Source organism: Sus scrofa, chromosome 9 (genome assembly GCF_054392235.1).
Source record: "Sus scrofa isolate SSC_HxYL_T2T_F1_AM1 chromosome 9, Sscrofa_HxYL_maternal_Yorkshire_Landrace_v2.0, whole genome shotgun sequence".
NCBI lineage: Eukaryota > Metazoa > Chordata > Mammalia > Artiodactyla > Suidae > Sus > Sus scrofa.
The window spans coordinates 26,570,386-26,594,772 of record NC_139391.1 but is presented as its reverse complement, the minus strand read 5'-3'; the positions used below and the strand labels follow the sequence as shown (position 1 = coordinate 26,594,772).

General features: G+C 46.0%; 1 protein-coding gene and 1 long non-coding RNA gene across 2 annotated transcripts in view; one reads left to right on the top strand and one right to left on the bottom strand.

The window, feature by feature from the left end:
• Positions 1-11,977: 11,977 nt before the first annotated feature.
• IZUMO1R (IZUMO1 receptor, JUNO) lies at positions 11,978-16,755 on the bottom strand. The gene is made up of 5 exons (XM_084978342.1): positions 16,619-16,755; positions 15,409-15,569; positions 13,808-13,996; positions 12,427-12,562; positions 11,978-12,246 (listed from the first exon to the last, which is right to left on the bottom strand). Exons 2-5 carry the CDS (start codon positions 15,544-15,546, stop codon positions 11,978-11,980), a joined length of 732 nt encoding a protein of 243 aa, XP_084834468.1. The 5' UTR covers positions 15,547-15,569; positions 16,619-16,755.
• Positions 16,756-16,878: 123 nt separating this feature from the next.
• Positions 16,879-24,387, top strand: part of LOC146399806 (uncharacterized) — a 27,218-nt gene continuing 19,709 nt past the window's right edge. The window contains exon 1 of the long non-coding RNA XR_014816722.1: positions 16,879-17,961. This is a non-coding gene — a long non-coding RNA (uncharacterized LOC146399806). The remainder of the gene's footprint in view (positions 17,962-24,387) is intronic.

Genomic DNA, 24,387 nt, shown 5'->3' with positions numbered 1-24,387 from the left:
ACTAGAACCTGTCTTCGCCAACTGGAGCGTGGATGAAGTGTTTGCCATGTCAGGAAACAGGCTGTCGCAGCCATCAAGCCAGCAGCTCCTGGAGGAGCCCCCTGAGGAAATGCAGAGTGGAGAAACACAGGGTACTGGCCCTATAACTAGGTGCATTATCAAAGGAAAAATTTCAATGGGCCCAGTCTCTTGTGTCTTCCTATACATAGAAAAGCATGCAATTCATTAACTTGAGATGTCTGATTTTCTTCAATTGACAGTAATCTCTTCAAATATTTTGTTCTAGTTTTGTGAAAAATGTCGTTGGTAGCTTGATAGGGATCGCATTGCCTCTGCCTCTGTAGATTGCCTTAGGTAGTATTGTTGTTTTGACAATATTGATTCTTCCCATCCAAGAATATGGCATATCTTTCCATCTGTTTGTGTTGTCTTTGATTTCTTTTCTTTTTTTTTTTTTTTTTTTGGCCTTTTCTAGGGCCGCTTCTGCGGCATGTGGAGGTTCCCAGGCTAGGGGTCTAATTGGAGTTGTAGCCGCCGGCCTACACCACAGCCACAGCAACACGGGATCCGAGCTGCATCTGCAACCTACACCACAGCTCACGCCAACGCCGGATCCTTAACCCACTGAGCAAGGCCAGGGATCAAACCTGCAAACTCATGGTTCCTAGTCGGATTCATTAACCACTGAGCCATGACAGGAACTCCTGTCTTTGATTTCTTTCATCACTGTCTTAGAGTTTTCAGATATAAGTCTTCTGTCTCTTTAGGTAGATTTATTCCTAGGTATTTTATTCTTTTTGACATGATAGTAAACATGGGATTTTTTTCCCTGATTTTTCTTCCTGATCTTTCATTGTTCATATACAGAAAGGCAGGCAATTTCTGTGTATTAATTTTGTATCCTGCAATCCAAATTCATGGATGAGCTCTAACAATTTTCTGGTAGTATCTTTTTTTTTTCTTTCTTTTTAGGTCTGCACCTGCAGCATATGGAAGTTACTGGACTAGGGGTCAAACTGAAGGTGCCACTGCTGGCCAACACCACAGTCACAGCAACGTGGGATCCAAGCTGTGCCTGCGACCTAACTATATCTCATGGCAACACCCGATCCCCAACCCACTGAGCGAGGCCAGGGATTGAAGCTGCATCCTCATGGATACTAGTTGGGTTTGTAATCTACTGAGCCACAGTAGGAACTCCATGGATTCCTTTTATTTCTTTTTCTTCTCTGATTGCCTTGACTACGACTTCTAAAACTATGTTGAATAACAGTGATGAGAGTGGATATCCTTGTCTTGTTCCTGATTTTGATGGAAATGCTTTCAGCTTTTCACCACTGAGAATGATGTTAAATGTGGGTTTGTCATGTATAGATTTTATTATGTTGAGGTGAGTTCCCTCTATGCACACTTTCTGGAGAGTTTTGATCCAAAATTGATGTTGAATTTCGTCAAAAGTTTTTTTTTTTTGCATCTATTGAAATGATCATATGGTTTTTTAAAATTATGGTTGATTTACAATGTTCCTTCAGTTTCAGCTGTACAGTAAAGCAACCCAGCCATATATATATATACACAGTTTTTTTTTTAATACCATCTTCCATTTTGTTCTCACCCAAGAGAATGTACACAGTTCCCTGTGCTGTACAGTAGGCCCATTCTAAATGTAATAGTTTGCATCTACCAACCCCAAACTCCTTGTCCCTCCCCTTCTCTCCCTGCTCCCCCAAAAAACATAAGTCTGCTCTCCGTGTCCATGATCTGTTTCAATCATATGGTTTTTATTTTTGTTTGTTAACGTGGTGTATCATATTGACTGATGTTCCAACTAACTGGGTTTTGTTGCAAAAACTCCTATACATCCTGGATCTTCCCAAACCTCTTCAGAGCAGTCCCTCAGAGTGATCCAAGAGGTTGTCTTCTGAGCTTAAGTCCTCAGAACATCCACCAAATAAAACATAATTCTCAACATTTAGGTTGTGTATTTTTTTTCAGTCAACAGAGGATTTTTGCTTTTACCAAAAAAAAAAAACGGTGAAAATTGTTTGCAGAGAGGCTTAATAGAGGCAGCTGCACCGCCAAACTCCTTTCCCAGGAACCATCTCAGCATCAAGCTGCCATAACTTTGAACTGTGAACATCTGTGCTTTATCTCTATTGATTTTGTGCATCTGGTAGTAAGATGTGTCCCAAGGTAATTGGTCTTTGCTTTACATTTTCTCAGCTTACAAAAGGTCTCATAGGAATGCTCTACTTTCAGATAGCAGAGATAAAGTGTCCTATGGTGGGTGCCAGGAAGTTGCGAATGGTTGGAGAAGCAAAGATGTTATTTGAATCTCAAGGAGTTTCTAGAAAGCTGTGGAAAGGAGATAGGAAACTCCTCAAGCAGTCAACTATCATAAATCTCCCTGCTGGCCTCTTGGGTTTGCTCTGCAGTGGAAGGAAGCTGTATTTGATCAGGGAGTAGTAGTCTTGGTAGAATGTTGCTGAAGATTCTATTATAACAAGGGCCTGATAAGTACAAATTTTTTTAAAGTTCCCTTCTCTGAGATGGACTTGAGACTGCATAGCTTGTTCCCAAATTGTTTGTGGCCACTTGAGAAATGGAAAAATCTAAGCTTCTGAGAACCCAACACAATGTTCAGTTCTCCAGTCTCAATTTTTATAGATAAAAAAAATGGAAGGTTCAGGACCTGGCAAAAGCCTGCAGTCTAGAAATTATTTGTAAATAATAGTAACACAGTGAAACATGTGAATAGCAAGTGGATCTTAAATACGGAGGGGCAACTTGAGTTCATGGCCTGGGAGTAGCGGGCATGGGGTTGGGGGGTGTGGAGACAGTGGGTAGAGATGGGGGATGGGGTGGTGCAGACCTGGAAATGGGCTAAAGAAGAACTTTCTAACATGGGGAAAGCCTTTAGGAAAAACTCCGGTGCTCAATAAATATTTTCTCTTTTTCCCATCTTTCATTTCCCCTCTTTCTCCTCGTCCTGCAGAAGTCAAGTAGGGGTGCTTGGCCTCCCTGGAAGCAGCCCCATGTTGGAGGTAGAAAGGATGGGAATGGAAGCGATGAATTTGATCTGAGCCTTGAGATTCTGGGAAGCAGGGGAGGTTAAGACAGCTCCTCACTCTGCATGGTCTGGGAAGTGGTTTATTGCAAAGATGTACCTTTCCACATATGACTGAGATAAGGCTCATGGAAACTCTCTTTGTTAGCCTATGACAAGGCCAGACATAGACGCTCCGAAGTCCCGTTCTCGGCCTCATAAAGGATTAGCTGGATTATTTTGTTCCCACTGATTAACAGGGACAAAATGCCACCAACCAAACTTTAGTTAAAATTCTCTCCTTTCCTCAGGCCCCTGAACTTTTGCCTGCCCTCGTCTGGAGCCAGCGTAGCGCCCCATATGTTATCCCAGGCATCTCTTCCTCCTGTCTTTCACTGAGTTCCACCCTTTTATAATAAACGGGCACCTCTAGTAAGTAAATGTTTCTCTGAGTCTATGAGACACTCTAGCAAATTAAGCCCAAGCAGGGAGCTGCTGGTACCTCCAATCTCTAGCTGACTGGTCAGAAGTACAGGTGATTATCTGGGTTTGTGACTGGTGTGTGAAGTTGTAGGTAGGGGGAAAGGCTTGTAGGACTGAGCCCTTCACCTGTGGGATCTGATACGATCTCTAGGTTGATAGTGTTAGAATTGAGTTGAATTGTAGGACTTGCTTGGTCTGCTGTTGGAGACTTGCTTGGTCGTATGGGAAAAACTCCATGCACACACTGAAATGGGGTCGAGAATCAGTAAAGTCATATTATGCCACTTCCTTGTGATAGAAGAACCTTGTAATAATAATACACTCCCATTTCTCCTCTCCAACCTTTATACTGTTGTATATTGTTATCAGACATTTTATTTTTGCTTATGTTATAAAACCCACACTACACTTATTTTAATGTTTAAATGGTTGATGATCGTTTAAAGAATTTCAAATAATTTTTAAAGGGCTTGCATATCGATTCATGTAGCTAATCTCTCCAATGTTACTCATTCCTTTGTGTATACCTACATTTCAATTTGTCATTTCCCTTCTGCCTATTTAGTATTTCTCATTGTGTGGGTCTTCCAGGGATGAATTCTATCAGACTTTATATACCTAAACCGTCTTCATTTTTGGAGTTTCCATTGTGGCTTCATTTTTGGGGTTCTCTTTGTGGCTCTTGACATAGTGTCCTTGAGGATGTGGGTTTGATCCCTGGCCTCACTCAGTGGGTTAAAAATCTGGCATTGCTTCGAGCTGCAGCATAGATTGCAAATGTGACTTGGATCCGGTGTTGCTGTGGCTGTGGTGTAGGCCTCAGCTGCAGCTCCCATTAGACCCCTAGCTTGGGCGCTTCCATATGCCACAGGTACAGCTGTAAAAAGGAAAGAAAAAAAGTCTTCCTTTGAGAAAGATATCACATTAGTTTTCTAGGGCTGCCCTAAGAAGATACCCAGACTGGGTGTTTTAAACAACAGAATTTTCTCCAAGTTCTAGAGGGTGGAAGTCCGAGGTTGCTTCTGAGGCCTCTTTCTTTCTTCTCATCGTGTTCTCACATAGCTGTCCCTAAGACTGCATCTACCTCCTTCTCTCTTCTTATTATAAAGACACTAGTTGTATTGGATTAGGGCCCATCCGCATGACCTCATTTTGTTTAATTATGCATTAAAAGTCCTATCTTCAAATACAATAACATTCTGAGCTCTGGGGGGTGGGCATTAGAACTTCAACGTATGAATCTGGATGGGGGCACAATTCAGCCCCAAATAGATGCTTTTTCTAGGTACAGAATTGTAGCCCGAGAGTTTTCGTTCAGTACTTTAAAGATGTTGCTCCACTATAATTTCATTTGCATTATTTCCTAAAAGAAATATGCTGTCACTCTGGCTATTAGGGTTTTCTCTTTATCCAAGATTTTGAGCAATTTTATTATGATTTATTTTGGTGTTGTCTTCATGGTTCTTGTGCTAGGGATTCATTGAACTTCTTGGACCTAAGGGTTTATCATTTTGGTCTGAAGCAAAAGTGATGTTCTCTTAGGACTCGGCATAGAAATAAACTTGGGTTATGGGATGGAAATCCTGTGAAATTGGATTGTTATGATCATTATGTAACTACAGATGTGATAAATTCATTTGAGTAATACAAAAAAAATTAAAAAATGAAAAGAATAAAAGAAAAAGGAAAAAAAAAGAAATTGAACTTTGGCTCAAAAATTTGAAAATTCTGCATTTGGATGCATTTTACAAATTTACCTTCCTTAAAGTGTCCACCAATGTATATCCCCATTATTGGACAGTGTCATATTCTTTTTAAAAATTGTCCATCTAATTGGTTAAAAAAAAGTTCTCATGGACTTCTCTTGTGGTGAAGTCGGTTAAGGATCCAGTGTTGTCAGGGCAGCAGCGTAGGTGACTACTCTGGTGTGGCTTTGATCCCTGGCGTGGGAATTTCCATAAGCCATGGATGTGGCCAAAAAAAAAGTTCTCATTGTTTTAATTTGCATTTCTTTGATTACCCATGGAATCAAACCTTTGTTCATGTTCATTGAGCATATTCTCTCATTTTTCTTCATTCAGTCATTTAGTCATTTGAGCTTCTGCTATGCACCAGGAAATGTTTTTATGTCCTGGGGATACTGCAATAAACAAGAGATGGGGGCTCTCCCCTCAGGAAGCTTGCTTTCTAAAGGGAGTAGAGGGATATAGAGTGCATGCATGCATGTACACACACACACACACATGTACACACAATGTCAGGTGTAATACAAGCTATTAAAAGTAAGATTATATAATGAAGTATGACTTAGAATTGGGTCTTTTCTACATTGGATAATTGCAGAAGGCTCCTCTAAAGATGTGATATTTGAGCCACAATCCAAATTATGAGAAGGCACTAGGTTTGCAAAGATATGAGACAAAAATATAACAAATAGGAACTAGCACATGCAAATGTTCGGAGGCAGGGATGACTTTAGTCTATCTGAGGACTAGAAGAAACCCCATGTGGCTAGACAGTGGTAGCAGGAGAGAAAGTCTTAGGAGTTGAGGTCAGAAGATCTATAGAACTTATAAGGCCCATAGTAAGGACTTTAGATTTTATTCTAAATGTGAGTTATCTACACAATTTGTTTACCCATATTTCAATTGGAGTGGTCATTTTTTTTTATTTGTCTTTTTGCCATTTCTTGGGCCACTCCCTCGGCATATGGAGGTTCCCAGGCTAGGGGTCCAATCGGAGCTGCAGCCACCAGCCTAAACCAGAGCCACAGCAACGCAGGATCCGAGCCGTGTCTGCAACCTACACCACAGCTCACGGCAACGCCGGATTGTTAACCCACTGAGCAAGGGCAGGGATTGAACCCGAAACCTCATGGTTCTTAGTCGGATTCGTTAACCACTGCGTCACGACGGGAACTCCTGGAGTGGTCATATTTTTAAACTGATTTTTTAAAATGTTTGTTATATTAAGAATATTACTATAGTCCCATTGTGACTCAGCCAGTTAAGAACTCAGCATAGTGTCCACGAGGATGTGGGTTCAATCCTTCATAGGATCTAGTGTTGTCATAAACTGCAGCATAAGTCACAGAAGCGGCTTGAATATGGTGTTGCTGTGGTTGTGGTCTAGGCCTGCAGCTGCAGCTCCAATTTGACCCCTAGCCCGGGTACTTCCCTTTGCTGCAGGTGCAGCCATAAAAAGAAAAAAAAATTATGTCTACTAATAGATATAGGTATTTTCCTTTATTTTTTTTTCATCTTTCAATTTTATGTAGTGTTTAAAAAAACCCTTTCACTTTCCTTTCTATCTTGCCTTTGAAAATATTGATAAACCTATTAATCTTATATGTTACAGTTATTTAGGAAAGTTCTCATCAAAATTATGAAAATATTCACCCAAATTTCCATCTTATTACTTTCACACATCATAAATGTTTAAGTTATTAAAAAAAACTATTAAGTCGTGTGCAAGACAAATATTTCTGCCCTACTGCTGAGCCTACCTGGAGGGACCAAGCCTGAGACATGGGTTCAAACTAGGGTTATACCTCTTACTTAATAATGAAAACAGAACAATAAATATTACTTAATGTCTTGCTGTGGCTACTCTGATGCTCTTGGAGGGGAAAGAAAAGCATATTTGACTTATGTCCACAGAGAATAAACTCTAAACTTAGCCTTGGGTAAGAAAAGGGCGCCTTCTAGCTGTCTCCTTTTGTCCCCACCTATGACCTGGCTTCCTGGAGCTCTCTGCTAAGGTGGCAGGATCCACCCCGGGGAAAATTTCTCCTTCCTTCCAAAGTTCACCCTTGAATCAAAGTAATCAGAGCCTGGTAAGTTCTAGGTTCTTCTTTTGCAAAGCAGGAGCCAGAGGACCTGAGCCCAGCAGGTTCACAACCAGTGGCTGTTCTAGGACTGGAACCACAGCCCCTGTCTCTATAGACAGATGCAGAGCTCAGAAAATTTCAATGTTTTGTTTTTTCAATGCTGGAGTCAACTCTTAGGCTCTCTATTCATGAAATATCCTGATCCTGTAAATAATCCTGTCTCAGTTTTTTTAATGTCACCCTTGAGTGGATTTTGATCTCCTGGAAAGTTTACACTGACCATATGGCTAAGCTGTCTGGGCTGGGAATTTGGAAAGCAGGTTGTGTGAAGCAGCTGCCTGGGCTTCATGCTTTGGCCAGAATTCTCTCACTAGCCCAGTGGTTTGAGCATCTAACCCTCTTGCAGGTGGCAGAACCTTAATGTTAGGTTTATATTTGAAACAGTTGAACCCTGAAATTGCTTTCTCACATTTGTGTTCTTCTCCTCCTGTTTTAATGGAAGAGTAACTCACTTCCTTGCCAAGATCAATCTTTGTGTTTATACCCTGGCTCACCCATTCCCCCTTGAACTTACTTAGCTTCTGAGTTCTTTTGCCTTCTTCTTCTGTTTTTTTTTGTCCATGCTCATGGTATGTGGAAGTTCCTGGGCCAGGAATCTAACCCATGCCACAGCTGTGATAATGCCAGATCCTTAATCCACTGAGCCACTAGGGAACTCCTTCTTCTGCTCTCTTTTTGCTTTACCTCCACTAGCTCTTTCCATTCATCTTACAAACATGCTCCCAGTCTCTGAAGTGTTCCCTCAAACTGCCTACTTATTTGTTTATTTATTTTTGGTCCTTTTAGGGCTGCACCCTCGGCATATGGAGGTTCCTGGGCTAGGGGTTCAACTGGAACTGTAGTTGCCACAGCCACAGAAACTCAGGATCCAAGCCATGTCTGTGACCTACACCACAGCTCACAGCAATGCTGGATCTTCAACCCACTGAGTGAGGCCAGGGATCAAACCTGCATCCTTGTGGATGCTAGTCAGGTTCATTAGCCACTGAGCCATGACGGGAACTCCACACTGCCTACTCCTTTAAATGATCACCTAAATTAGCCGCTTCCCCCAACCCTCCAAGTCCCTTGTCTGCTTCCTTCCCAACAACTTTCTCATTTGTAGTTATTTTTTATTTGTACTGCTTACTCATTCTTACTGTCTTTCTCGTTACTATATAAGTTCCTTGAGACAGGAACCATTATTTTATCTGTGGACATAAATAAGACCAAGCAGATGAGAACAAGCAATGGCAGTTTTTTCGGAGCTTTCAATGGAGCCATCACTTGAATTTTTGGGAAACTCAAAGGCAGGCTGAAGCCTAGAAAAAAGGGCTTCAGGAATGCCCTCATTGGAGGCTCTTAGCATGAGGAAGCTGTAGGCACGCTAACTAGAAATGAGGCATTGAATGCGAGTGGATCATAAAGGCCCTTTGGCTTTCTCCAACTGGTCCTAAGTCGGAAACAGGGGCCAAACGTAGAGAAGCTGTCAGTAACTGACCAAGTCCTGGCCATTTAAGAGGTTAGAGAAGTTATCACTGGGTGATCCTGTCTGGTTGTCGTAGAAAATAGTTTGACCTCTTGGACTGGTTACTGCAGGTAGTAAGTTGGCTTCTGAGGTTGTTACATGTTGTGGGGAAGAATCTTAGTTCTATACACAGATTAGTCTTTGTTCATTTGTATATTCAGTCCTTCGCTCCCCAGGATCAGCAGGGTCTGGTGTAGAGTAATAACTCCAGTTATTTATGAATTAATATAAAGACGACAACTCAGAATTTGATGCTACCCATCTGAGATACAGTTTTTTCATTTCTCTCCTACACCTAGCTTTGGCTTCCTGTCTCTTCACTTGCTTCTACTTGTGAGCAGCTCTTTGCAGGAAACCTCATTTCTTGTCACTTTAGCAAAGCTACATTGTAACTACCTTTTTTTTTTGTCTTTTTAGGGTGGCGCCTGCAGCAGATGGGAGTTCCCAGGCTAGGGGTCAAATCAGAGCCTCAGCTGCCGGCCTACCCCACAGCCATGGCAACGTCAGATCCGAGCCGCGTCTGTGATCTACACCACAGCTCATGGCAATGCCAGATCCTTAACCCACTGAGCAAGGCCAAGGATCGAACCCATGTCCTCATGTGTACTAGTTGGGTTCGTTACAGCTGAGCCACTGTGGGAACTCCATAACTAATCTTTAAACCAGGCACCGTCATGCTCACCTCTGACCCAAGCACACCTTTCAAATCTTTTGATCACACAGTACCTTGCCTAACCTGTTGGTTCTTTCCCTAGATCGAAGATGTAGAAATGAAGAATAATGAACAGATGACAAGAGCTCTGCCCTAGCTCCCCCTTCACTAATCTCCCCAACAAACAGTGTGAACACGGACAAGAGAGCATCTAAAAAAAAGATCGATCACAAGATCTCGACAAGCCTGGGAGATGGAGATGAGTCTGATCCCCTGCATCAATCAATGATTAACTGAGATTACGTCCCTTTAAAAATTTTCCTCCCTGAGCAGAAAATTTGGCTGGACCTGAGTTCAGCCATGATGTCAACGGTTAACCCTCAACAGTAGTTGAGTCAGAGACTCTCCGCAAGTGTTTTGTTTTCCTCTCTACATTTTTCTTCGAACTCATCTACTTCCACAGCTCCAAGCAACATTTCCAGGAGAGTGGTTCCAAAATCCCCAGAACTAGTTGTGTTTTGTTCATCTCAATTTAACCCTACTTTGACTAATTTTATATTTATACCTAAAATTACTAAAAAATAATCATTACACTCTCAGCTTTATTACCAAAAACACTCTCAGACACTTTATTCAACCCCCAATTCTTAAGAGACTTTTACCTATGTGTATGTATATATATATATATATTTTTTTTTTTGAAGCCACATTTGATTGATTGATTGAAGATAAATTAAAGGTCCTGCTTCAGACAGTTCGAGCCTGGGAACTGGGCTGGGGTTTGTCTCGCATTTCCTTCCTGTTCTCCGTGAAGTGACCCTTCTTCACTGAGGCTCAAGCCTCACCCTTTTTGTGAAGCCTTCCTAGGACCCCACCGGGCAGAGGTGGTCCTGCAAACTTCCAGCTTTTTTAAAGTCTTTGTCACCACTGCTGCTGTCTGCCTCCTTCTGCAGACTCTGAGCAAGCTCACTCGCAGGACTCTGGAGGCTGGTTTTAGAACATGAGTGCCCTGCCTGGAATGGGCTTGGGCTTTGCACAGTGAATGAGCACAACGCTCAAGGCAAGCGTGGGAGGGGTGGAGGTGGTGTTTAATTGATGAGCAGAGCTGGCTGGCATCTGTCAAGAATACCTAACTGTTGGTTGGCTTTTCTAACTCAACGGCAGATATATTTGAAGCCTCTCTTGTCAAAGCAAAGGTTGTGAGGGGGCGCCATTTATACTGGGAAGCTGCTGGCTGCAGGCTCCAGAAAGTTCTGAGCCGGCACATCCACTCACTGAGGGAACGTGAAAGCCCCCTTGGTGTCCCTTCTCTGATTCAGCTCTGCCTCTTCCCTCCCGGGTTCTAGGACGCATGCTCAAGAAGCACAGGCTGTATCCCAGCAGACAGTGGCACTGCCTTTTTCTTTTTGTAAGTTAAAAATCATCTGGTTCCAACTTTCTCATTCCTCTCAGTGGAGAGGGAAACCATGACGGTCTTAAATGAAGGTCAAGGGGCTTGCTAAAAGTCATACGGAAAGTGGTAAAGACATTAGAACTTTGGCTTCCAGAACTTTCACACCAGCATGCTGTGATTCTGAGGTTGAGAAGAAGAGGGAAAGTGGAAACACCTGAGCTGCTGCTTCCATCTTGGGATCCAAAATAGAGCTGAGGGAAACCAGTGGCCCTATGGTCGCCCTGGCTTTGGGTCTTTTGCACCGTGTGTCACTTGCTGAAGAACAGCAGGTGTTGAAAGTACTCTCATCAGAGAGGCGTCCTGAGGATATCGAGGGGGCCTGGCCCCTGTGGAGAAGTCATCGTTAGCAAAGTGACAACCCACTTGGAGACTTTAGTGCCAGCAGGCACACCGGCCCCTGCTTGATGCAGCCCAACCCCGCACCACAGAGCCAGGACCGAGCCCGTCACAAAGCCTGGAAAGGCCGACTGCTGTTTTTTCAGAGGTACCATCGTGGGGCAGGAGGCCCGGGCTGTCACCCTCAGCTCTGCCGGGCACACGGGGGTGGACGTGCACTGAATGAGACACTGCCTGGGTGGGTGACTATTGGTTGGCTTTTCTAACTGGACAGCAGCCGAACTCGAAGCCTCTCTTCCTCAAGGCAAAGGTTGTAAGGAGGCATTGTGTATGCTGGGAAGCTGCTGGCTCCAGAAGGTTCTGCGTGGGCGTGTCCACTGCCGGTCCACTTACCGAAGGACCATGAAAGTCCCATGGGAATGTGGAGTCCCATGTCACAGCCCCCCAGCCTTAGGGCAGCAGGGGTAGCCACCTTTGCCTTCCCAGCTGCCATCCAGGCCAGAAAGGCAGAGCGGAGCAGAACGGAACCTGCGAGGCTCACCAGCTCCTGCGGCCTCAGCATCCCACCCACCCGCACCCTGTGCTGCTCATGTGTGGAGGGAGGCGGGCTCTCAGGAGAGGAGGGACAGGGACAGAGCGAAGGCCATGAGCCTGTAGGAGAGCGCCCAGGACGGGGCAGGGCTGGCGAAGAGGCGGGCCACAGCCACGTTGGGGTTGATCCGGGTGGGCTCGAACCACTTTTGCAGACACCGCCCGCTGTCCCGGCGCTCCGGGCTCGCCTTGAAGGAGTGGCTCCAGATCTTCTCGCACAGGTCGGCGGGGGTGGGGAAGTAATGCGGGAAAGGGTGGCAGAGGGCCCTCGCCGGGCAGCGGTGCTTCCCTGACGGGGATAGAGGCACGCGACACCCGCTCTGGTCCTGGCATCCCCATCATTTGCCCGGGGCGGGGTGTGTGTGGGTGGGTGTGTGTGTGTGGGGAAGCACAGCAGCTTGCACCCGCCCGTGGGTGGGGACCCCTCCTGGGTGGGGACCCCTCCCTGCCTCTGTCAAGCACCACTCACCCCGACTCCAGGTCCAGCCTCCGAGCCAGTTGGATTTGCAGGTGTAGGATGTGCGGCAGTCAGCCCACCACTCCTCACAGTCCTCCTGGCAGAGGGGCGCGTCCAGAATCCGCTCTGCCTGCCCGTGCGGGTCCGTCTGGGTGCAGAGTAGCAAGAGGCGAGAATTGGAAAAGCAGTAATTTGATGAATATCAATAGTTGCCGTGGTACTTGGGTCAGGGACCCTCTGAACATAAGTCTCTTAGAAAGTCACTAAATGTTACTTTACAAATGAGAACGACGAGGCGAGTTAAACAGTTTGTGCACAGCTCTGTTCCTACAAAGAGAAGATACTGCAGCTGAAAGGTGGCCTCTGTACACCAGCACCAATTAAAGCTCCAAGACAGAGTTCGGGATGAACTAGAAAGACCAGCTTTATTGCTTTGCCAGCAAAGGAGGCCACAGTAGGCTCACACCACAAAACTCTCCTCGCTTGAGAGGGGATAGCGAGGGGTTTTACAGGTTTAGCTCGGAAGACAGGGTTATTGATTAAGGGGTCTGCGTTATTCTTCCTCCATAGATCATTTTAAAGTCATCAAGTCTGGTGTCAACTGGTCCGGGGATGGTTTCTGGTTGTCATCGGGGTTGTTGTTCCTTGACCTTTTCTCTGAAAAGAAGATTGCTTACAGGGAAGCAGTGTTAGGGAGTGGGTTTTTTTGTTTTGTTTTGTTTTGTTTGTCTTTTGAGGGCCGCACCTGTGGCATACAGAGGTTCCCAGGCTAGGGGTTCAGTTGGAGCTGTAGCTGCTGGCCTACACCACAGCCACAGCAACGGGGGGCCCAAGCTGCATCTGCGACCTACACCACAGCTCACCGCAACACTGGATCCTTAACCCACTGAGCGAGGCCAGGGATTGAACCTGCAACCTCATGATTCCAGGATTCGTTTCTGCTGTGCCATGACGGGAACTCCAGGGAGCATTTTAATTACAAAAGAAAACGTTAGATGCAATATAACTCTAAAAAGTAACCATTAGTAAAAGAAAGCAATTAAGCAAGGAAGAAATCATGTGTGGAAAACCTGGTTAGAGTGAGTTAGTGGCCAAGGTAGGGCATAACATCATGGAGTCTGTTTTAACTCATTTTCAGCTGTATCACTATTTTCTAATCCTTAACTCTTGAGTCAGCCTTTTGAGACAGAGGGGAGGCCTGGGAGGCTAAAGAAAAAGCTTTTCCCTTCGAAACACAAGGACTTAGGGGCTGGTACACGGTTTTAACACATCTCAAATAATCCCTGCATCCCACTGTTCTCAAGACACCCTCCTGCCCATTGCATCTTCCAGGGCCCGAGGTGATGGGGCCCTGATGGCCGCGACTTCTGCCTCCCCAGCCTGCCCCTCGCACCTGCTGGATCCAAGGCCCCAGGTTGGGGGAGCACTCGTAGAAGCAGATGGCCTGGAGGAAGTGCTTCTGGCAGCCCGGCATCATCAATCCGCAGTGGACCAAGCTGAAGTTGTAGAGCAGGGCCACGTCCAGGTGGGCCTCCCAGCTGGTGTCAGCCGTGCAACAGGCATTGTGCTTCCAGGGGATACACTGATGTGGACGAAGAAGCAAAAGGCATGGGCGGTAGGGGCAGGGGCCTGAGGAGTGTCTGGGCCAGAACATTAAAATGCCCCCTTGAGGAGAGCCCGGGCAGCGGGGAAGTGGCAGGAGGAATTGCCGATAATTTGTTGACATTCACACCCAAAGGGCGCCTGCGCGCTGGCTTCCTTGCTGCAGCCTAGGAGTCCCCTAGAACAGGGCTGCCAGGGTCTTAGCTGATGAGGGACAGCTGGGGAACCCCACGGGACCCAGGGGACCGTAGGGTTACCCAGAGAGGGCACATGCCAGCTCTGTTCCTCCTCCCTCATCCCTGTCAATTGTCTTTGGGAACTTGGTGGGGGTGGGGGGGTGGTCCCTTAAGTCTCATGTTTCCCCCTGCCCAGGCCTGTGTGTTTGCTTATTTTGGTCATGCCCTGGCATGCAGAAGTTCTTAGGCCAGTGATCGAACCTTGCCACAACAGTCACCAGAGCCACAGAAGTGACAAGGCTGTATTCTTGGATCCTTAACCTGCTGAGCCACCAGGGAACTCCTCCCCAGGGCCGGTTGGTGGGAGGGCAGAGGAGGTGAACCTTGTGTGTTAGAATCTAGGCTGAACATCAACGGGCTTCCAGGATCGCCCTCTGCCCCTGCTCCCTAAGTGGCTCAGGGATGGAAACTTTTTTTTTTTTTAATTATTATTATTTTTTTTTGTCTTTTTGCTATTTCTTTGGGCCACTTCCGTGGCATATGGAGGTTCCCAGGCTAGGGGTCCAATCGGAGCTGTAGCCACAGGCCTACGCCAGAGCCACAGCAACGCAGGATCCGAGCCGCGTCTGCAACCTACACCACAGCTCACGGCAACGCCGGGTCCTTAACCCACTGAGCAAGGGCAGGGACCGAACCGGCAACCTCTTGGTTCCTAGTCGGATTCGTTAACCACTGCGCCACGATGGGAACTCTAGGGATGAAATCTTTTTAAGTTTTATCAAGGTATAGTTGATTTACAATGCTGTGCCAATATCTGCTGTATAGCAAAGTAGCCCAGTCATATATATATATATATATATATATATATACATACCTTATTTTTTATATTCTTTTCCATTATGTTCCATCCCAGGAGATTGGAGAGAGTTCCCTGTGCTGTACAGTGGGACCCTGTTGTCTGCTCATTCTAAATGTTACAGTTTGCATCCACTAGCCCCCAACTCCCAATCAGAGATGGAAACTTTGGATCACTCAGGAATTTTGGTCTCAAAAGGTCATAGCCCCCCTCCAGTGGCCTTTGCCCAAATCCCAGCTTAGGGAACAAACGAGTCAGGGTGGATGCGGATTGAGAAACCATCTTGGCCTTTGTGGCCCTTCCCTGATCTGCAGGGGCCCCCACCCGACCCACCCGCCACACCAGGTCCGCCCTCCGTACCTCCTCATAGAGTTTGTCCTCCGGGCTGGGCTCTGGCTTGTGGGGCTTGGCGTTCATGCAGATGTTGAGCAGCTCGGGCCCAGCCCACGTGGGCAGGACCGCCCACAGCCCCAGCAGGAGCTGCCGCCACCACCCCATGGCCTGCCTCGAAGAAGCCCCACCTGTGATGGGAGGACATTGCATTCCACTCCCTCTGTTACCCCTGGGAAGCAAGCATGGGCTTCAAGCCCCCCCTCATTCAACCGTGAGGCAGCATCATATAAAATGGCCGTGAAGGCTGACAGCCCCAACAACCTACGGATGTAGAACCTGAGGCCAGCCCCAAATGAGTGGGGGTTGGGGGTCGAATGATTCTAGCTTTTCCTGGGGGAACTTTCTCTGGCCCTTCTAACTCAGTGGCATAAGGGCTGGGAATTCAGAGCTTCGAGCCTGGATGAGTAACTAAATACTCAGTAACCAGATTCTCCATGAGGTTAAGAGCACATAGGGGGTTGGGTAGCAGACAAATGCAATCCTTCCTCCATAGAGTACCAACCCTAACTAACCTTAACCCTAACTCTGGTCCTTCGGAGGGGGTCCACACAGGGCCTACAGTTCTTCAGGCAACTGGCCCCCTCCCAAGGTCCCTCTGGGCAGAGTCCTGTCGCCTAGAGCAGCAGTCTGACTCCACTAGCCTCACGCCATCTCAAACCCAGCCTGAGCATGAGGCTGGGGCAGCCAGGAGCCCAGCAGCTCTACTGGCCTCTCAGAGCCAAGGCGTGAGCCACCCACATCTTCTGTATCCAAAACCAGATCCACATTACAAGAACGAGGAGGCCAGCTCTGTTCTGGGTAGTTCTCATTATACGAGAGAGAAACAAACAGAAAGGGCAGAAGCACACGTCCTGCCTCCAACAGCCCATCTCTTGGAACCAGAGGCACCCCCCAGCCTTCACCCACCCAGAAGCCCAGGCTCCAGGCTTCTCAGGAACCAGCCCGTGGACCCAACACAGTGAAACCCCAAACCTCTGGCCCAGCTCACATTTAGAGTCTCAAACATCGGGGGTGGAGACCCCGGCTCCCTTTCTGAGCCCACCCTCAAGTCCAAATCCAAGGCTGCTTTCTTGCCTCAGCACCAGTTGCAAGCACAGACATGGCCCTGGAGTGAATCAATTGCATCAGGTGAACAGAGGAGAGATGCCTCCCCTTCTAGCGCTTTCTTCATACTCACTTTCAAAGCAGGAGCCCCACTCTCCTGCCTCCGGAGATTATGAGGCTGAGGAGCCATCTCAGCCTATTTATTACCCTCTCAGGTTCCTGCTGAGCCAAATGCGGATGCAGAGCTCCAGGTGCCTCCCGTTAAACAGCATCCATCCTACCCACGTGTAGGGGCCTCCTGTGGGTGGAGCCAGGATGGTTTCACTTTCCCACAGGAGGCAAGATCCTAGGCTCTTTAGTTCGTGCCTCAGTTGTTTTTTTTTCTTTCCAGAGGCATGGGGAAGTGTCCCCCCGCCGCCCCCACCCCTGGATCAAACCCAAGCCGTAGCAGGGACAATGCTGGATCCCTAACCAGTCAGCTATGGAGTTCTGCTCTCAGCTCTGCTGCCTGCTGGCTGGACCACCTTGAGAAAACCCCTTAAACTCTCTGAGTGTCAGTTTCCTGATCTGTAGAAAGGGCTGCTATAGGGGGATTGTTGGGGAAAAGAAACGAACGAGAAAGTTCCTGAAAAGGACTTGGCATCGAGCCTAGCAGAGTAAGTCTAAATGGTTTTTATTCTTAGCTTTTTATCCTATGAAGCTTTTCTCTCTCAGCCCAGTTCCAGAGCTTTCCCTGCCTCTTCAGCAGCTCGGTCACCTGAGATGGACCCCACCTGGGCTGTAATGGTGACTGCGTCCTCTCACAGCCCACGGGAGCTAGGCTTCCTGCTGGGTCCAGGCCTTGGCGGCCAGGGATGCAAGAATTTAAATGTATGCCCAAAGCCAAAGCAAACAAAACTGAAAAAAATCCCTCCAAGCCTGGGAGACAGGCTTCCTGAGCGAGCAGGGACCGCTGTCCAGCGAGAGATTCTGCAACTGCCCTCAGCCATGGTGAAGTTCACGGGCGCATCCTCCTCAGCTGAGGAGAGGCAGAAAACGTGGCCAGGCTCTTAGGAGAGTCCCCAAGATGATGAAAACTCTGGAAAAGGAGCCCATTTCTTGGCCTGCCTCCTAACAAGTTCCCTCTCTGAAGGAGAGGTCGCCAAAGTCACTGGCGTCTTATCGACACACAGGAAGTTGAAACATGACAATGAAAGCATTTTTAATTGAAGCAAAGAAAGCAGGCTGTTTAGCTACACAGGTGATGTGCAGACGGGAATTAATCAGCGAGCTGGAAAATGCTATCCTCCACGCCTGGGTTGTCGCGGTCACTGCGTTCTGAGCTCCGTGAAGGACCCGGGCACCGGACTGGGCCTTCTGTTTGCGGTTTGGCTTACTCCTCACAACGACCCTCCCCTAGTGAGCATCCTTCCCATGTTACCTGTGAGGAAACCGAGACTCAGCTGGGGAGTGGGCAGATCCAGGATTTGAACTCAGGTAAGCATGACCCCATACCTGGTGCGTGAGGACCCGGTGGTGGGGAGATCTCCAGGGCTGAAAGGGGAGGTGCTGCCTGTGGGTCAAGTCTGTTTAAAAACCAAAAAGAAAAAACATGCCCTAATCAGATTGTGTGTTGGGCGTCACGTGTGGGCTTTATCTGAGAACAGCGATGATTGATGTCTAGCCTCTCGTGCTAAACGAGTCAGGGGTCTCTTCCTGTTTAGGGTCTGGTACCAAAGAGCCCACGTCTCTCCCTGCTGCATCCCAGGGCAGGGGAAAAGCAGGTCTGGTTCAAGTGCATGTCTGGTTCAAGGCATCATGAATATTCAGGAGGCCCCAAGGTCTGATGAGGTGGGAGAGCTGGGGTTTAACGTTAAGCGCCCGGTGGCTGTGGATGTGGCAGGGACAGGAATCCGGCAGTGAAGCACAACACTAATGACTGAAATGGGGAGACAGGTCCTTGGGTAAATGTCCTTCACGCGGAGGGAGGGAGGGAAGTGGAGGAGGTATGGCTGGCGGGCCCTGGGGAGAGGCTGTGGGAAATGAGCAGGGAGGATAGGGCAGGTGCTGGGGGGCAGAGTGGGGGGGGTGGGGGCAGGGGGCTGCAGAGCAGCCTCAGAGCAGGCTGACCTCTGCACCCCCAGAAAGGGGGTCTGCAGCCCTTGAGGAAAACGCGTTTCTGCCCTACCATGATTGAGTCTTCCAGCGAGATCTGTTTGCTGACAGATAGCTGATAAACCAAAGCTGCCTGTGGAGGAAGCCATTTGAAATGGCTGATCGCCAACAATTTTGTTCTTAAACAAAACAGAACAGTTAAATAGCCAAGAGCAGAGCTAGAGCAGCATCCAGAGGGTTCTGAGGGGGAGGCAGACAGCAGCGAAGGAGCAGCTCGGCCTCTGGTTTGGGACCACGGCCGGAGGTGGCCAGTACTAATTCTCTTCTCCCGACTCTCCCGGTCACCCAAGGTGCTGGAGTTCCAGAACAGACTAAGAAAGCAAAGAGCTAGTGCCCTTCCTGGTCCTCTCACAGCCTCCGTCAGGATCCCACACTTTCCTGGCACTGTCTGCCGACTTTCATGTTTGCTAATAGACCAAAGCCCCTGGACTAGTGGAGATTGTGTCTTGTCAGTTTCACAGCTGTGACTGCTGAGCCTGGTACATGGCAGGCACTTTGTCGGTATTTGTAAAATGAACAAGTGCTTTTCTTTGGTTAAAAAAAAATCACCCCCCCCCCAAAAAAAACCCCAGCAACTTCTCTCCTATGATTCATTTTCACAAAGAAGCATGCCAGGAAAAATCCTGGGATGCCTCGGTGTTGTAGATAGTCACAGGTATAAGTGGCATGTGTGTGTGATGTGCAGGCTTTCGGATGCTCACCCTTTTAAAAAATTTGTTGTTCTACCCTCATTCACCTCTCACTTCTGACTAGATAACTTGTACCCACAGGCCTCAGCTGGCTCATGGTCCTGACTCCCCACAACTCTGTTAGCCATGCGGCTTCCCAGATGTGATCGGTGAACTGTTTTTCTCTCCGGCATAATTTCTCTTAGTTCACAATTTCACGTTTAAAGAATGAAATTGGATTAGTTTCTATTTTTACAGATTCAAGAAAACAAATATGCATTTTTCTAGATATGTTTTAGTTTATGTCTTTATCTTCGCTTACATTAAAAATGTCTTGTGAAATGCACAGATGGGTTGGAAGGTCCATAATGTGTTTTGTGGCTTATAGAAAGAAATCAGTGGAAAGGAAATAGCTTTAAGGTGACAAATGTGTGACTCTTTGTACCCTTGTGCCTATGAATGAAATGCTAGAGAGGGGGGGAGATCAAGTTTCTAAAAACCAATGGGAAAACTGCCTCAGGTGATGCCATGATTAAGCAGTTGTCGTTTCTAGAAAAGTGAATTTTGTGATTCTTCAGTGACCGCTTCCTATACCAACATGATATCACATTATGTGAAGCTGTCGAATGTTTTGTTTGCTTAAGACGTAGTTCTCTGGATAATGGTAATTTTTGCGAATATTCAATGACTCCAGTTTACAAAACTAGATTTTTAATTTGCTAAGTGGCTCCTCATACTTGAGTTGATGATTCTGTTTTTTGATCAAAGCTTGTGGAATGTCTGGTTGCCATGGATACTGGGGCTTAAGAGGCGCCATTGAGTCATCTTACTGTATTGTCCTCAAAGCACTGCACCCATCTGCAGAAATGTAGAAATTCTCTTAGTTCCTCCACATTGCCCAGCATGGTGGTTTCTTTGGATCTGGAAGAAGTTTTCAGGGGCTGTTTCTCTTGCGGGATGCATGGTCCCTTTGGGTGAGATGAAGAGACACAAGCCACCACTGTGATGATTCTGAGAACTGTGCCTTCCCCCATTCCAGGAGGAAGGAGAAGTCAAGGTTTCTCAGGAGTGACTGATCCAGGCCCTGTGCCAAACTCTTGGGAGACCTCATCTCATTGCCTTGTCTGCTGGTCAAGGGCACAGGTTGAGTCTAGTGCCATACTATATACGACATAGTGTATATTGATTGATACAAATGATTGCTGAATAGTGAGCACTTCACCCTGCATAAGTATTTAACCTGTTGTACAGATGATCTCAGAGAGGTTAAATGAGTTGCTCAAGGCCTTATCTCCTTATCATCTGTCATAAGCTGTATTAGGAATGGTTAATTTTATATTGCTAGATTTAAGTGGCAGGATGTCAGAGGGGAAGACTGAACATCTCTGGGAAATGGATTAGCATATTTTTGGTTGTACACAGGAGAGTTGTATCATGCGGAAGTAGGACACTGATATCTTTACGTGGAGATTAAGTATGATTTAAGACGTGTATCAGTGCCAACTTGACAAGAGTAGACTGTGGTGGTCAGTTTTCTATGTCAGCTTGTCTAGGTTATCGGCCTCTTTGATTCCCTCAAACACTAACATAGGTGCTGTTACAAAGCGAGTTTGTAGAATTTTCAAGCCCATAATCAGTGGTCAGTGATGAACACAGATTTGAGTCTAGGTCTATCTAACTTCTAAGTCTGTGCTCTTCTGTTTTACATTAACCAGATAAAAAAAGTCTACTGAGTAGTTCCCGTCGTGGCTCAGTGGTTAACGAATCCGACTAAGAACCATGAGGTTGCGGGTTTGATCCCTGGCCTTGCTCAGTGGGTTAAGGATCCGGCGCTGCCAGGAGCTGTGGTGTAGGTTTCAGATGTGGTTTGGATCCTGTGTTGCTGTGGCTCTGGTGTAGGCCGGAGGCTACAGCTCCGATTGGACCCCTAGCCTGGGAACCTCCATATGCTGCGGAAGCGGCCAAAGAAATGGCAAAAAAAAAAAAAGTCTACTGAATTATTTCTTGGCACTTAAATCTTATAAAATCTGCAGAGTACTCGGGACCTGCCACGCAGCAGGACTGAGCTAAATGTGTCACTCAGGTGATCACATAGGAGTCCTAAATGCTGATCATGACGAAAGGGGGGTGCAGAAAATCTCTGTATTATGGGGAACTCCCTCTTTTTGTTAAACAGCTGCACCTGCTGCACATGGACGTTTCTGGGCTAAAGGTCAAATTGGGGCTGCAGCTGCCGGCCTACACCACAGTCACGTCAACACCAGGTCTGAGCCACATCTGCAACCTATGCTGCAACTTGCAACAATGCCAGATCCATAAGTCACTGACAAAGGCCAGGGATCGAGCTGGCATTCTCGCAGAGATGCATTTGGTCCTTAATCTGCTGAGCCACAGTGGGAACTCCCCAATTAACTCCTGTCCACATCATTCCCTAAAGGATGTTCCCTGAAGCTCTAGTCTCCAAAATGAGTGATTATTTTCATGACCAAAGAGATGGGGACATAGTCAAGCTCTCAGCACCTCCTGAGGACTCAGTGTACATGCTGAATGAGTTACAGCCTCTGAGGGGTCCTGCAGTCAAGACATTTCTTGAACTCCATTTAACGCAGCATTTCCACAGCACCCCTCGTGTATATTAAGGTCATTAATAGCAGAGCATGGGTGTTCTGCCAATCGCACATAGGGAAATGCTGGCCTGCCACATGGCACTAGACCTCAGTTTCACAGCAACAACAGTGGGAAAGATGCTTAGACCATTTTAAGCTCCTGGGTCATACATGTTATTTAGATAATGCTTCACAAATATTTATAGCACATGTTTGTGAAAAGTTTTATGCGGGCTGAATTTCTGTTCAGAGAAGCTTCATTTTTCCCATGGGCTACATGTCCAAATTCCAGTGTAAGGCAATTCTTGCATTCTTGGTTTAGAAAACCTCTAAATTCTTTTTTTCATTTTTTTTTCTGGCGTGCCATTTTTATTTTATCATTTCTTTTTTGTATATATTTTTAGTTATCGTCTTAGTGGTTATCCTGGGGATTATAAATTAACATCTAAATTTCTGACAATCTAATTTGAATTGATACAATCTTCACTTTAAGGAAATATAAAAACTCTGCTCCTGTCCAGTGACACAGACCCCATAATTTGTGTTATTTGTCATAAACTACATCCTTATACATTGTGTGTCTGCTAACATAAATTTACCATTATTACTTTATATACTTATGCTTTAAGTCATATAGGAATAGAGGTGTTACAAGCAAAAAATACAACAATACCATTTTTATCTTTACTTATGTAGTTACCTTTACTGATGTTCTTTATTTCTTCATAGGGTTTTGAGTTACTGCCTCGTGTCCTTTCATCTCATTCTGAAAGCCTCCCTGTAGTACTGCTTCTTCTAGGGTAGGTCTACTAGCAATAACCTCCTTTAGCTTTTGTTTATCTGAGAAAGGCTTAATTTCTCTCTCAATTTGGAAGCATATTTTTACGAGATATAGAATTCTTGGTTGATAGGTTTTTTTGTTTTTGTTTGGCCTCTTAGCACTTTAAATCGGTCACCCCATTACCCTCTGGTCTCCGTGGGTTTTGATGAGAAATTATTATTGAGGCTCCCTATACATAACTAGTTGCTTCTCTTTTTCTGTTTTCAAGATTATCTTTGTCTTTCAGCAGTTTGATCACAGTGTTTCTTAGTCAGATGTCTTTGAATTTATCCTGCGTAGGATCACCTCAGGTCTTTTCTAAGCATGTATTAAGACAGGTGTGTGCCTGGCCCTCTGTATTCCCTGGTGCACCTGGGAGCTCTTCAAAGCCTTTATTCCCTTATGCATCTTCCTCCTCAGCCGCCTTCTTCCCAGGATTTTTGGCCTGTCTGCTACTTGTCTTATTCCCCATCCCTTGCACGAGGTGGAAGTCAGCAGTATAATGCCATTAGGTACTTTTTGACAAATGCTTCCAGGAGGTCATTCCAGCCCTGAGAAAATTCCAAAGGGGCAAAACAAAGGCAAGCCTCTGAGCCAGTCTCTCAGGGAGCTACCAGGCAGGTCCAAATGCACAGCACAGTTCTTTGATAACAAGGTCTGAATTGCTCACTCTGGTACCAGAAAGCCGTACCATCAGGAGCATGAGCCTCCATCACCATAGCTGCTGGTCGAGCTAGGGAGTGTGGGGTGGTAGCTGGGTAAGCAAAAACACCATACATTCTGTTATTAAAACTTAGCAGCCTCTTCTTCATTAAGCACTCCCCTAGTGGTTTTAATTCCTAAAAATTTTTAATTGCATTCATGATTCTGCCAGCTTTGCCAGCTTAATATTTTCTTCAGTGGAAAAATGGATCCTTGGAGCTCTCTACTCCACCATTTTTGGTGAAACCAGTCCTCCAATTTCTTTTAAAATTTAGATTCTATGATTTCTTGCATTATCAAGGCCTTGAGGTCCATGAGAAAGTTCAGAGAAAACTGTTAATTTTAGACCATGTTCATCTTTTCATCCTCTTTTGATAATGGCTATTATTAATGCCACCTTTAATGCTGCCTCATAGTCTAACAAGTAGATATACTGTAATTTAGCCAATCATGCTAACATTGACCGTTTAGTTCTTTCAAATGTTTTTATTATTATAAATAAAACCATCGTAAGCATTATTTTGTTTAAGTCTTTGGATTTTGAGGATTCCTCGAAGTGAAACTATCAGGTCTGTACTGTTTGAATCACGATATAAAAACCTTCGGCGCAGTGAGTATTAACATTTTAAAACCTTTGCTGGTACAATACTAAACATGTAGATGTAAATAATTTCTCATGTTTGATGTAGTAATTCTTTCTAGTACTTATAATGGGTTTTTTTTTTGTTTGTTTTTTGTTTTTGCTTTTGTTTTTTTCTGTTGCACCTGTGGCATGCAGAACTTCCTGGACCAGGGATCAAACTAGAACCATGGCAGTAACCTGAGCCACAGCAGTGACAATGTTAGATCCTTAAGCCACTGAACCACCAGGGGACTCCATTGTCTTTTTATTTATTGGTCTATCTTTCCATCTTTGGATGGAATTTTTCTCTCCCTCCTTCCCTCTCACTTA

Excerpts from the sequence above, each read along its gene's own strand:
- IZUMO1R (XM_084978342.1), bottom strand. The coding sequence starts at position 15,546 with ATGGGGTGGTGGCGGCAGCTCCTGCTGGGGCTGTGGGCGGTCCTGCCC. Across the intron at positions 13,997-15,408 it reads AGGACAAACTCTATGAGGAG|TGTATCCCCTGGAAGCACAA; the intron begins GTACGGAGGGCG and ends CGTCCACATCAG. Across the intron at positions 12,247-12,426 it reads AGGCTGGACCTGGAGTCGGG|GGAAGCACCGCTGCCCGGCG; the intron begins GTGAGTGGTGCT and ends TATCCCCGTCAG.